The sequence below is a fragment of the Poecilia latipinna genome, unplaced genomic scaffold (genome assembly GCF_001443285.1).
Source record: "Poecilia latipinna isolate Pla-1442-1.1 unplaced genomic scaffold, P_latipinna-1.0 Scaffold2395, whole genome shotgun sequence".
Taxonomy (NCBI): domain Eukaryota; kingdom Metazoa; phylum Chordata; class Actinopteri; order Cyprinodontiformes; family Poeciliidae; genus Poecilia; species Poecilia latipinna.
In genome coordinates this window covers 16,698-29,409 of record NW_015115011.1, presented here as the reverse complement: position 1 = coordinate 29,409, position 12,712 = coordinate 16,698, and the positions used below count along the sequence as shown (strand labels likewise).

The 12,712-nt window shown below is 43.5% G+C and overlaps 1 protein-coding gene and 1 long non-coding RNA gene across 2 annotated transcripts in view; one reads left to right on the top strand and one right to left on the bottom strand.

The window, feature by feature from the left end:
- Window positions 1-1,676: 1,676 nt before the first annotated feature.
- Window positions 1,677-12,712, bottom strand: part of sema4c (sema domain, immunoglobulin domain (Ig), transmembrane domain (TM) and short cytoplasmic domain, (semaphorin) 4C) — a gene marked incomplete at its 5' end in the record, with an annotated part of 24,240 nt that continues 13,204 nt past the window's right edge. The window contains 5 exons of the mRNA XM_015019254.1: window positions 1,677-2,556; window positions 4,148-6,747; window positions 6,985-7,076; window positions 7,878-8,035; window positions 9,201-9,316. Of these exons, the coding sequence (XP_014874740.1) occupies window positions 5,852-6,747; window positions 6,985-7,076; window positions 7,878-8,035; window positions 9,201-9,316 (1,262 nt within the window). The remainder of the gene's footprint in view (window positions 2,557-4,147; window positions 6,748-6,984; window positions 7,077-7,877; window positions 8,036-9,200; window positions 9,317-12,712) is intronic.
- Window positions 9,916-12,712, top strand: part of LOC106937638 (uncharacterized) — a 7,684-nt gene continuing 4,887 nt past the window's right edge. Inside the window, exon 1 of the long non-coding RNA XR_001422429.1 lies at window positions 9,916-12,250. This is a non-coding gene — a long non-coding RNA (uncharacterized LOC106937638). The remainder of the gene's footprint in view (window positions 12,251-12,712) is intronic.

The window sequence follows — 12,712 nt, the reverse complement described above, 5'->3', positions numbered from 1 at the left end:
GATCTAAACCTTTGTAGCTTTGCTGCTCAAAGTCAAACCTCCAAAGCTCAAGTCTCTAACATGTTTTCTTCAATTAATGTCTTTATTTCCATTTTTTCATCAGTTCTGACCAGGTTCCCTGCCCCCACAGCATGATGTTACCACCACTGTGTTTCACAGTTGAAATGATGTTGCCATGGTGATGTGAATCCCTGCTTTTGTCGGCCAAAAAAGTAGTTTTCTTCTCATGGTTCTTCCACTAAATCAAATACTTTTTTGTTTCTTGGTTTCTAGATTCAATGCTTGGCTCATGTTTGATGTGTATGAGCCTGTTGCACTTTTATTTCAGGTCTCAGACTGAAAATGGCAAAAACTTTCCAGCAATTTAACACTGTCGAACAGGAGATATCTGGTTCTTGGAGCAGTCGCCGCAAGCTCGATCTGTCCCCAGCATCTTCCTCTGTCACACCGACCCTCCATCATTGTTTTTTCCCTTTTCTGCCTCCCTGGCAGCTCCATATTCAATATCCTTTATCAAACACGTCCACTATCTCTTCGCCGCAGATGTTCAAACCATCTAAAACCTGCTTCTAAGACTTGGTCCAAAACAATTGCTCTACCTTAAAGCTGCAGTATGTAACTTTTTTAAAATTTTTTTTTTTTTTTCTTTTTTTTTTTTTTACATATTTGTTAAAACTGTCAACATGTCATGACAGTACAATACGAATCAGATAAAATGTGAAAAGATCAATCTCCACCATTTTCTCCCTGACCTACTATCTCCGCCGTCTGAAGAAATGCACCAAAAACAACTAATCACAGCCAGGAGGCGGGTCTTAGCGCTGTCAATCAATGGTGATTCATGTAAAAATGGGAGAGAAACAACTTGCCGTGACAGGAAAACTGTTTATCCGCCGTCATCAGTGGCCATGCTAACTAGCCTAGCATTAGCAGTGCGTCACTCTTCCGTCTCCAAACTTTTTACCCTCACAGAACTCTCATCATATTTTTGTGCGCTTCCTCTTGATTTAGATTGAGTTGTCATCCACCTTCTGTGTCTACCTCTTATTTAAAGAAAATATAAGTTTATCTGAACCTTTTTCAGTGAGCTGTTTCAATTAGCTCTTCCTTTTTTTTTTCTTTTTTTTTAGTTTTGAGTCTTTGTACCACCAGCTCGGTCATTTACCCCTTGAGTGACTTCTTATCCACATGTAAAATGACTGTTACTCATATATAAATGGCCATTCCCTCCATAACAAACACTCAAACTCCAAGTATGTCTATTTTTTTATTTGTGTATTTATATACACATATAAAAAATAAGGACATATGTACAATGATAATAAATATTGACAAGTTTGTACAAGTGAAATAAGTTACTTAAGATATTTTAAAAACAAACTGAACAATAACAGGCAAAAAAAGGGGGGCAAAAATGATTCAAATAATATTAATAATGCAAGAACACAGCAGAACCTTAAAGCCTCATGGGAGAAATAATCCAAACATTTAAGAGCTGAGGAACGGCACATTAAGAACGTTACACATGCATGTTTTCAAGCTTCAGACCTGTCTTCTTTGTGTTTTTACGTTTTCTAACATTACGTAGTGAAAATAAGCCCGATTTGTAAAAAAATAAAGGAGAAATATTAAGACATAACCAAGTACCAGTGTAAAGAGCTCATTTATTCTTTAGCTTTTTTTTTTTTGCCTCAACAGATTTAAAAATAAAGTGAGCAGTTTGTTGATTTGCTTCAAGTCAGCAGCTTTGCTTTCCGGTTTCAGGGGGTGAAAACGGTTTCCAATTTCAGCATTTCTTCATGTTGTGGAGATGAAAAAATATATGTGTGTGTGTATATGTTGGCCCAGGAGATCAGGGCATGTAAACAGGAAACAAACAGCAGCTTCCTCAGTTTTCAGACACGTTTCGCCTTTCGCTTGAGGGGAAGTTTAGCCGCAGATAAAATATGCAGGAAGGTTGCTGACACCAGCTCAGCACAGCAAAGCGGACGGATTGCTGAGACTTAAGATATCGATCTGGAATCAAATAAAACTTATTCAGGAATTTCGACAGGAACAAAAGCAACTGCAGTCTACTTTGGCGTTTTTTTTTCTTTTCTTTTCTTTCCAGAAAGGTGAAGAGGCACAGAGAAAGTAAACATGTTGAAATACAGCCATGAATTTACTGTACAAGTCTTGAGGCGTGAAATTTAGCTGGCTTTTTTTTTTGTTGTCTTTTTTTATGTTTTATTTCAAGAGATCTTTAGTGTTGCACAACGTCAGAGCCTGGAAAAAAAAAGTCCAAACAGGGATGGAAATGTTTCACTTTTCGTACAGGGATGATCATTATCAAAGGTGTGCAGTCCACTTGCAGAGAAGATCATGCAACAGTAGGATGAAGTGCTGATGGCTGTCGACCTCCTCAGTCGTAGGGTTCTTTAGATTTTTTTTTCATCGCTCTGTACACAGTGGGAACAACACAAGGTACTTTACTTTCCGGCTCCTTCATGCGTTCCTCCGGTCTCCACAGGCACATCCACAAGATACACGATGAAAAAAAAGAGTAGAAAAAAAACACTGCAAGGAAACAAACAAGTGATGTTAGTGTCAGCAGGAAGCTATATTTTAGTAGCTACAGTAGAGCCGTTTCTTGCAAAAGTATTCATACCCCTTGAACTTTTTCATAACTTTTTTTTTTTTTTTTTACATTGAACATGTATCGTTTTCTTTCCACGCCACAATTATGCTCTTAAAATCCAAATAAAACACGTTTGGAGTTTGGGAAGTGACAAAAGATGATTAGAGATTGACCAATGGAGCCAAGTACAGACGCAGTGCATCCGTTAAGTATTCCCAGTTCTTCATTTCTTCCACATGTCATGTTGCAGCCTTGTTCCAAATCATGTTCATTTGGTGAAACGGCCCAAAGATAACTCAGCGAATCTTGTGGCGTCAACAAAACACTCATTTTTCCCCACATTGTCATCATTGAGAATTTGCATGTAGAATTTTGAAGAAAGAGATTAATTTAGTACAATAACGTACGATTAGATTTTGTACAATTTGGCTCAATTATTGCCATAATTGAAAAATAAGTCAATTAATAGCAGCAAAATTCAAATGAACTCAATTATTTCCATTTGCATGATTTATCGTTCTTCTGTTTCTACCAAAGACTGGATGACTAAAGTCTTCAGTCTGGTGCTTTGGTCTCCACTAGACCTTTTAAAAAAAAATAATAATAATAAAAAACAACAACAACAACAAAACAATTTTGTAACATTTACAGAAACATCATTATTCATTTTATTTAACATTTCTGTTGTTTTGTTTGTTTATTTTGGATATTTAAAATGTCTTCCAGTTCCAGTGCTAAATGTTCATTAGAGTTTAAAGTTTGTTGATATTTCAGAATGTGTTCTTGCATTATTAAGCAATTACAATTATGAAAGTAATTTTACTTTGTGTTATTAATGTCGTAAAGCTTCCTTGGGTGTTTTGAAAGGCACCGTCAAATAAAATGCATCATCATTATTATTAAACACTTTGAAAAACCTTTCCCCTCCATCACCTGCACCAAGAACTACTGAAGGAAATGGCATAAAAACCTCTGAAGAAGACAAAGAGCACAACTTCCTCCTTCACCAAAGGTAAACAAAAACAGAATGGTCATGCTTTAGCAGTTGTAGGATTTCTCTTTTGTCTTACCTAAAAGACCGCAGGGCATTTCTCCCACTAGCACTAGAGATGTGCACTTGTTTTGGTTGTATTTACCCAGAATGCACTGCCCTATGAGCTGCTTCCTGTTTTTGGAGCAGTCTCTGGCCTGCTGTGGTTTGAATGCATTCAACTCATCTGAACGGAGACCTAGGCTTTTAGATGGACCAAAGTTAACTTTTTTTGATTAGAGTTCGATTACGCGTCCACATTTAGGCCTAGCAATGATATCATCGTTTATGAAAATCTGCTATCATGACATCGTGTCTTATTCACACCTCTCCCAAGCGAACCAGAATTCGAATAAAGCAGAATAAAGCAGAGCTGCTGTGACTGCACCCTAAAATTATGAAAGCCATTTATTCTTTTCCAAAGAGATCATTTGCACTGGAAATCTTAGTAGCACTCACAATCCTATTTTAAAAGAGAGAGAGAGAGAACAAAAAATTACCTTTCACTTCTTCGTGGCATCTTTCTGCCTGGGGCCAGCAGTTTATCAGCATGGCAGCAATCAGTCTGTCTGTCGGTCCATTTCCTCTATTTTAACACTGAGTGAGTTCTTGTAGTGTAGGTGTGTGTTTCAGTGTCCTTCCACTGCATCGGTCCACAGTAGCCCCGGCTCAGTCTCTAGGCTTCGGTGAAGGGAGGTCGGGGTTTGGGGCTCCATGGGCTCTAAGGGTGCTTCACATTCGCTCTGTAGTCCTGGATGGCTGGGCTCCTTAACAATCGAAACAAGTGTGTGTTTGTGTGAGTGTGCATGCGTCGGGAGTGGTAGTCTCCTTCTTGGCAGTGCAAGAGTTGCCACCTTCTTCACAAAACACTGAGAAAAAAATAAAAAAATAAAATAAAGGACTTCCTGGGACATCCACAGCCGTCGTGACGATAAGGGTTCAACTACATTCTGTGTGCCGAACGTCTTCAAGTCAGCTTCGATTCGCAATTAACTCCGCCCGAGCAAAGCCTTTCTTTCTTTTAAAAGACTGAAACGAGAGTTCACAAAGATCCAAATCCAGACACCCGTCTGTCACACGCCGCCACTCCGATAAATGTCACACGGAGCGGAGTGGATCTGAAGGTCACCATGCAGGACTGAGCGAGGAGTAATGTCACTCTGTCGTTCACAGAGGTGAGCCATTAGTCACTAGCAAACCGTTTGAACGCTGCCGTGGTCCAAAAGTCAAACAAAACGGCACGACGAAGAGAAAGAGAGACGGGAAACGTCTCAATTCAAACCGAGCGTCACATTAAATTAAATCGGAAGAAATGGAAGGAGTCCTCCAGCGGGAAAAAAATTAAAATCGAGCAGGAAAAAAAGTCTTTAAGAGATTGTCCTTCATTTCGAAACTCTCTCTTCACGTCCATCCCTCCGTCTCATTTCCTCTCTTTTTTTTTGTCTCCTTTCTGCCCCCCCACCCCCACACACACACACACACACACACACACACACACACACACAGCTCCTGCCACGGGGACATGATTGTCATCTTGCTTGGAGATTTATTTATTTTTTTTGGATCACTCTCTCACTCCTGGCTCACAAGTACAAAACCAAGGGAAGACAGGCTTCCAGCTTTTTAAGTGCAGTAAGCAGTTAAGTCTCAAGGGACACAAGCAGACACACACACGCACACACACAAACACACACACACAAAATAATCCATATTTCCAGTTAGTCGGCCCTCGTTGTTAACTGGTCCCAGAACAGAGGCTGAGCTCAAAGGAAAAGAACGAGCTGTGCCCATCTGAGAGAAGAAAATAACACCGTTTGTTGGGCGGGGGGTTCCATGCTTGAGGTGAGTCTCCTTTGCGTTCACCTTTTTTTTTTGTTCTTCTAAATACAAAATGTACACGAGTGGCAGTTGCACAGTGGAAGCAGAGACGGTCACAACCACGACTCTGTGTTGCCTGAAACACAGCAACTGTTGGCAAACACGGTATGCGGAGTGTGTGTGTGCTGAACATGCTGAGTGCTAATAGAAGTCTACGGAGAGCCAAACAGGCATTGGCAGAGTGAGACGAGAGAGAGCATGGGAGTGGACAGCGAGTCGCTGAAAGACAGAGAGAGAGCAGGCGTCCTCGGAAGGAGGCGAGGTAGCTTTGGTTAGATTTCTTGTTCCTCCTCAATGGGGGGAATAAAGACGGAGGAGGGACAGGCCTAGACGGACGACTCCTCTGGGTTGGCGTCGGGCAGGACACTCCTCTGCTGCAGGGTGCGTCTCAGCTCCTCCTTGAAGGGACTGGAGTAGTCGTTCCCGCCCACGCCCAGCCCTCCCAGCCCGCCGCCGCCAACGCCGGCCCCGCTAGCCCTCTCCTCCCCCGCTGTGCTCAGGTTGAGGCGGATGTAGCCGTTGCTACCTGAGCCTCGGATGTTGGTGAGGCTGAGCCGGCTTGGGGAGTGGATGGGCTGGCCGGGAATGGCGCTGGGCGACGCCGTGCTGCTGACGCTGCTGGGGCCCAGGGCGTGGCCGGGAACGATCTTCAGCGAGCCGTCTGAGTAGTAGTAGTTGGCACCCGTCTCCCAGAAGCGGTCTTCGTCGCTCGGCATCTTGCTGGGCACGAAGGTGGGCGGCTCCTTGGGCAGGGTGATGGGGTAGACCAGGGTGCTCTCCAGAGGCTTCATGTCGGCGCCCTTCCCTAACGCCAGCTTCAGCCTCCTGCGCAGGTACAGAGCTGCCACCAGGAGGAGAAGGCACGCTGCTCCAAGGGTAATAACCAATACCCAGAAGAGCCCCATGCTGCTGTCCGGCGCCCGGGCTTCCATGAACACCGGGGCGCTGGCGACAACTGCCACCTGGTAGCGCTCGGTCTGAAACTTGACCCCTTGCTCCTCGGAGTAGCAGATGTAGCGGCCGGCTTGCATCTGGCCCGCTTCGGGGACAATGAGGGCTTTGAGGGTCCGGTCAAAGCGAGGTCCTCCTGCTTCCGGGTCGCCCAGCTGCAGCTCGCGGTCGTTGACCACCCAGAAAGGCTGGGCCAAGTTGGAGACAAGCTGGCAAGGCAGCACCATGTCGGACCCAACGACCACGGTTACGTTTCTCAATCGGGAATGCTCTGCAGCGGAACGGAAGGGTTGGAGGGTGGTGGGAAGAAAAGACAGAAGGCTGAGCTACAGGTCATCCATGATCAATCTGTGCTTAGGCAACTTTCTTCTGCTTGATTTCAATTTATTCTGTTTTATGTATTCACCAAGATGATGGCAAGTCTATTTTCCATCTTCAAGCTAACTTGCTCCTGCATTGACACTTAACTCTCACCAGGGGGCACCAGTGAGGCGCAGCTCATACTCACCAGGACTGGGGATGGAGACAGGCTTATCAAACTTGGCTTTTCCACGGCTGAACCTGTCCAGCATGAGGTCCTGGGAGAGGGAGGAGGTGGACCTGGAAACAAAACAGAAAAAAGGTTCAAATTAGAGACCTGAGAGATATTTTGACACCTTTAAGGATAATATCGGGGTTTATGCTAAATTGGATTAAAAAAATTACATAAAGTGACTAGAAAAAAAATGTTTGAATTTGTCCTCAGCCTCATTTACTTTGACACACATAAATAATATCTAGGTCAAACTCCTCACAGCGTAGGTTACAAAGGAGCCACAAGAAGTTGTACTTGAAGGTTTTTTGGAAGACATTGATATGATCAGATGAAACAAACGTCCTCTCCTTGAAAGATACTGGGTGCAGTGACATGTTTTATTTAGCAATAAAAAGAAAGATGGTAAAAGTTAAAAAGTGGGAAATGGATGAAGCTAAATCCAATAAAATCCTGGGGAAAAAAAACTTTCAAAGGGTTTTAAAGACTTGAGACTGCAGGTTCACATCCTGCTTCGGATGTGAACCTGCTCGGATGTGAGCTTTCGCTAATACTCGGGCGAAAGCTGTGGCTGTGATTGCAGTGGAAAGTGGTTTTGTGTGGCATTGACTCAGCACTGCTGAATACAAATTTATTAAAAATTTAAAATAAAATTCTGCTATTTTCCTTCCACTTTATAATCATACACCACTTTTGTGTTGGTCTATCAACTAAAATCACCAAAAATATATAAAATAAAAAACAGCAGAGCTGGTAGCTTAAGTTTTGGTTCAAATAATGTTCCAGAAACCCGTCCCTCAAGACGGCAACCGCAAGACTCGTTCGACACGAACCGAGCCAACAGGGGCAAAGAAAAGAACTCGTCTCACCCTCGGTGGAGGTCGATGCGGACGCAGGCCCGGCCCTCGTTGTCCCAAGCGCAGTAGGGATCCCTGGCGAGCAGACAGTCTGGCTGAGACTGATAGCGGCTGCAGTTGGCCAAGGGCAGCTGGAGAACCTCGGAACGAGATCCGATGTACAAGTACTTCTACAAAGGGAAGCAAGAAAAGGCGAGGACAAAGAACGGGGTGGGGGGCCAGGCACAATCCAGAGGGAGAGATGAGGAAGAAGAGGAGAGATAAACACAGACGGAGAAGACGGGAGAGTGACAGAGTTATGGGTTAGAGGAGATAATGGGATAATCGCTCTCAATTACAATAACACACGCCCTCCTGCCCTCTTCCAATCCAATCTGGTTTGCGGCCCTTTCGCAGAAAGCCGTTATAAAATATGTCTGGCTGTGGCTAAGCCCGCATTAACGAGATAAGCAGTTGGCTTTGGAGACGAGAACAGACGGACCAAAGTCCATCGATTTAAGCAGCCGTAGAGAGACGTGTGCACCAGAGGTTCAGCTCCCCGCCAGGCTAAAGTCGTGGAGTTACAGCGTTTATAACGGGGGAGTTTCAGCTTCATGAGGTGAGACCCGATATGAAACGGGGCTGATAAACACCCCCTTATTCAACGTCTGCTGACAGATGATCCATACTCATAAGCATCAGGCAAAAGAAGGTATTAACAGATCAACACAGACAGAGGAATGGCGCTGAAAAGGAATACAAATGAACTTGAGATGAGACAACAAAGAGGCCAATAGATCTCCAAAATTATGCGATAATGTGCTGGGGGGGGGAAGAGGAAGACTACAGAAGCAAAGCAGGAAGTAGTTTCTACTAGGACCGAAACGATTAATTGGATTAATCGTGATGAATTCACTATTGAAGTAATCGTCAACTAATGTAGTAATCAATTAATTGTTAACTGGGGTATAAAGTGTACTTTCTGTTGGTATACACACTAAAAACATAAGACATTTAGCACTGAAGACACAAAAAAGCCTTTTCACATGGGAGGAAAACAGGAAGTTCATAATGACATAACTGCAGAAAAGACCAGGAACAGCTCCTTTTTCTTTTTTTAAATCAAAGTCATTTCTCCCTCGGTTTGTTGCGGTGAATCTGTACTTTCACACACACCCCGACATATCAGGGGTGTGTGTGAAAGGGTTGCTACTCCCTTTGTTGTAACGGAGTAGCAGCGTAGTCGAAAATGGATGTGAAATGTTTCCACAACTGTTTTTATACCAAAAAAAAAGAAAAGATGTTATTTTAGTGTTTATGCGGCATCTGGAGCAGATCGCTGGCTGGCGTTCTTACCTTGGAGTGTGAGATGGTCAGGCTGTCCACGGGCTGGGCCGAGTCGAACAGCTGGATCTCCTCGATCACGTGGGCCTCAGAGCCCAGGATGAGCACCCTCTGCAGCCAACCCTGAGCTGCAACACAACCAGCAACAAATACTCAGCGCCACTTAGCTCTGCTCTGCTCAGGCCAGCAACTCATCCAACAAGAGCAGACTTCATCCAGGTCCAACACAACGTCTGGTCTGACGTCGATAACAATGAAATTTAAAGTTATATTTGGAGACATGATGGCAGAGTATTGATTCACTAAGATCTTACTGCAGATGTTAACATCTGGTCAGGCTTTAAGTACAAAACCTGTGTGGTTTTGTTTTCCTTCCTTCAATAGATGGAAGGAAGGAAGAAGGGAAGGAAGGAAAAGAAAGGAAAGACAGAAGGAACAAAGGAAGGAACGAGAGAAAAGAGGTTGGAAGGAAGGCAAGGGAGCAACGAACGAAGGAAGAACAAGGGATGGGAGGAAGGGAGCAAGGGAGAGTGGAAGAGTAGAAAGGACAGAAGGAAAGAAAGAAGGAAGCAAAAATGGATGAAGGGGACAACAGAAGGAAGGAACGTAGGAAAGAAGAATAGAAAGAAGGAAGGGAGAAAATATGGATGAAAGGGAGAACAGAAGGAAGAGAGAAAGAAAGAAAATAAGGAAGAACAGAACAAAGGAGAGAAGAAAGAAAGAAGCAAGAAAGCAGACAAGGAAGGAAGAACAATGTGGAAGGATGGATGAAGGGTTGTAAGAAAGGATGGATGTTAGAAAGACAAGAAAAAATAGAAAAGTGGGAAGGAGGGTGAAAGAAAGAAGAGAAAGAGTGACATGGATGAAAAGAAGGACTGAAATATGCAAAGAAGAGTAGACAGGACAAAATAAGGCTGAAAGGGTCAATAAAAGAAAAGAGGGAAGGACATGGTAACAGAAGAAGGATGGAAAGAAAAGATGGAGGAGAAGGTGGAGAAACCTATGGATGAGTGGAAACATTATTTAGATATGAAAAAAGTTGTTCATACTTTTTTCCATAATAATAGATTCCTGAAGTCTAATTAGTCTAAAGCTGGAACATTGGGAACGGCACAGCGGTTTATTGGTTCAATTGGGATTCTGTGCAGTAAATTGACCCATGAATCTATACCAATCACATTAACTATTTATGATCAGTGGCTGCAGAGTGTTTTTATTTAAATATTCATGAAAGCCGAATAAATTCACACCTGCAACTTCAAAGGAGTTTGTTTAAATATTAATGATGAAATATGATCATGTGCAGGAAAAGGAAAAAGAAAATCTCTGTTGTACTTCATGGCTCTATATGAAGCTACACTGTGAGCCTCGGGCTTTAACTGTTCCTTTTTGAGCCTAAATGATCAAAAAAGCTCAGATTCCCATCACGTTTAAGACGTTTTTTCTTTTTCTTTCTTTCTGAAGCACAAGGTGAAGCTCTCGGCATTAATCATATTTGCTCGTCTTGTAAAAGGAGAAGCTCTGAAATTATTTAATGATGATAACTCTACCTGTTAAAAGTTTCTGGAGAAAAAAAAAACTGTGAAGCATGTCGGCGGTGATGAAGTGGAGCGCGCAGACGAGTTTTCTAAACTTTTTAGGCCAGTTGGGCTAAAAAATGTACCAGCTGGAAAGTCCGGCTTCTTTTCGCAGCAGAAACTATTTAAAGACGATTTTAAAAAAGATTAGCATTTCTGCTCGCTTTTTGCACCCTGGGGGACAGCAGCATCAGAGAAGCGTGATGCGTGGCGAGCTGGTGCTCCAGGAGGGAGAGAAACAAGTTTAGATCCCCGGTGATGAAGATGGTCTCAGGCGCAGCTGGTGGGGTGACCTTGATGTCTGAGACGGTCTTAACGCTCTGAAATCCACCGAGGTCCTGGTGATTAAAGGGGCAGTGCTGTGCATTTTCCAGCCACATAGTGAAATTTAAAGACCAATCAAGTAACCATGTTCCCTTCAGTTGTTATAAAAAAAAGCTACATATCTCAAATATGACTTCAAAGTAAAAACGTCCACTGGCTAGCTAGCAAGAGTTTATTCAGATTCAGATTGACATTACTATGGTAAATCAACAACTTTACTAAAAAGAAAACAGAACAAAATACAATTTTACAAACAAATATTTGACCAAAAAAAAGGAGTACGCTGAAGTCAAGCCTTATGCAAATCCACAGACTCAGCAGCAGAGTCAACCGCCTTGAGACAGAATGTAATGAAGACCTCTGTGTGCGACTCAAACTTTTGCTTGACAGAAAAGTCTCAGAAAAAAAACAAAACTAAATGGAATACAAGACATTAAATTGTCCTGCAATGAGGAAATCTAAAATCTGTTACGTACTGAAGTCTAACTTACACGTTTTAAATTAATTTAAGGCATTTTAATTTGAATTTAAAACTTTTTAAGGATGCGCGGACACCTTGCAGGTGTGTTCTGATGGAGGGAATAAAATTATAACCTGACCTAAAGCCAGAAAGAAGTCAATTTTACTTACTAATAGTGTCAGGCAAAACCACAATTACCCAACCCTCTCTAGCTCGGGAGGCTAGAGAGGAGCGAAACACACGTACGTTCATGTAGAGGCACAGAAAGCAGAAGGCGTATCATCATGCAACGTCAGCTAATCCCTCAATCCCGCAGAAAAACCGTCTCTACAGTCTCTCCCTGTTTCTCTCTTCACATCAGCTGTCAGCACGCTGTGGCTAATAGCTAATCGAGCCGGGAGCCCGACCGCCACTCTGAGCGTCTGCCTGGGGCCCCTTTTGGGTTTGTGCTGCGAGGCGCGGCGAGTTGGAAGAGCGCGCGCACCTGCATGTGTGTGCGTGGCACGTGTCTGTCTGGTTTGGCGTCGCTGTCGCACCGTCTCCGCCCACGTGCCGCTCTGAATGGCAAACAGTTGCGTTTTAAATACCAGCGCTACTCAGCATGACGAGTCTTGAGCGGACGAGCCGATTCCTGATCAGAGCTGCCAACATATGGGGCCCCTGTTCCTGCTGACCGGAGATATTAATTAAGCCGTGCATAGGTGAGACGTTTCCCTTGATGCGTGGAGGTGTTTCTCGGCATGCAAATGAAGGCCTTAATTGAAAGCCAGCTGAAGTCTGGCCATATGGCGTGTTATTTGTGTGCCACTGTGTCTAATTCCAGCGGCCATCCCTGGCTGCTGCCACAGCCTGTGAGGCTCTTACCTGTTTAACGGACACCACGGAGTTCCCTCAGCGCGCGCGCGCGCACACACACACGTAAAATTCAAGCATGTTCAAGATACATTCTCACCACACTTTGGACATATTAACTTAGGGTGCATTCACACCAGCTCTGTTTAGTCCACTTTAATCAAACTCCAGTTCCTTTGTCTGGAATGTTTGGTTTGGTTTGATTAAGAAGGACTGTTGGTTTGATGGGGACCAAAAAAAAAAAAAAAAAAAAAAAAAAAATTCTGGAACCCCAAAAAACCCGGAAAAACGGGGGGATTTTGGGGGAATTA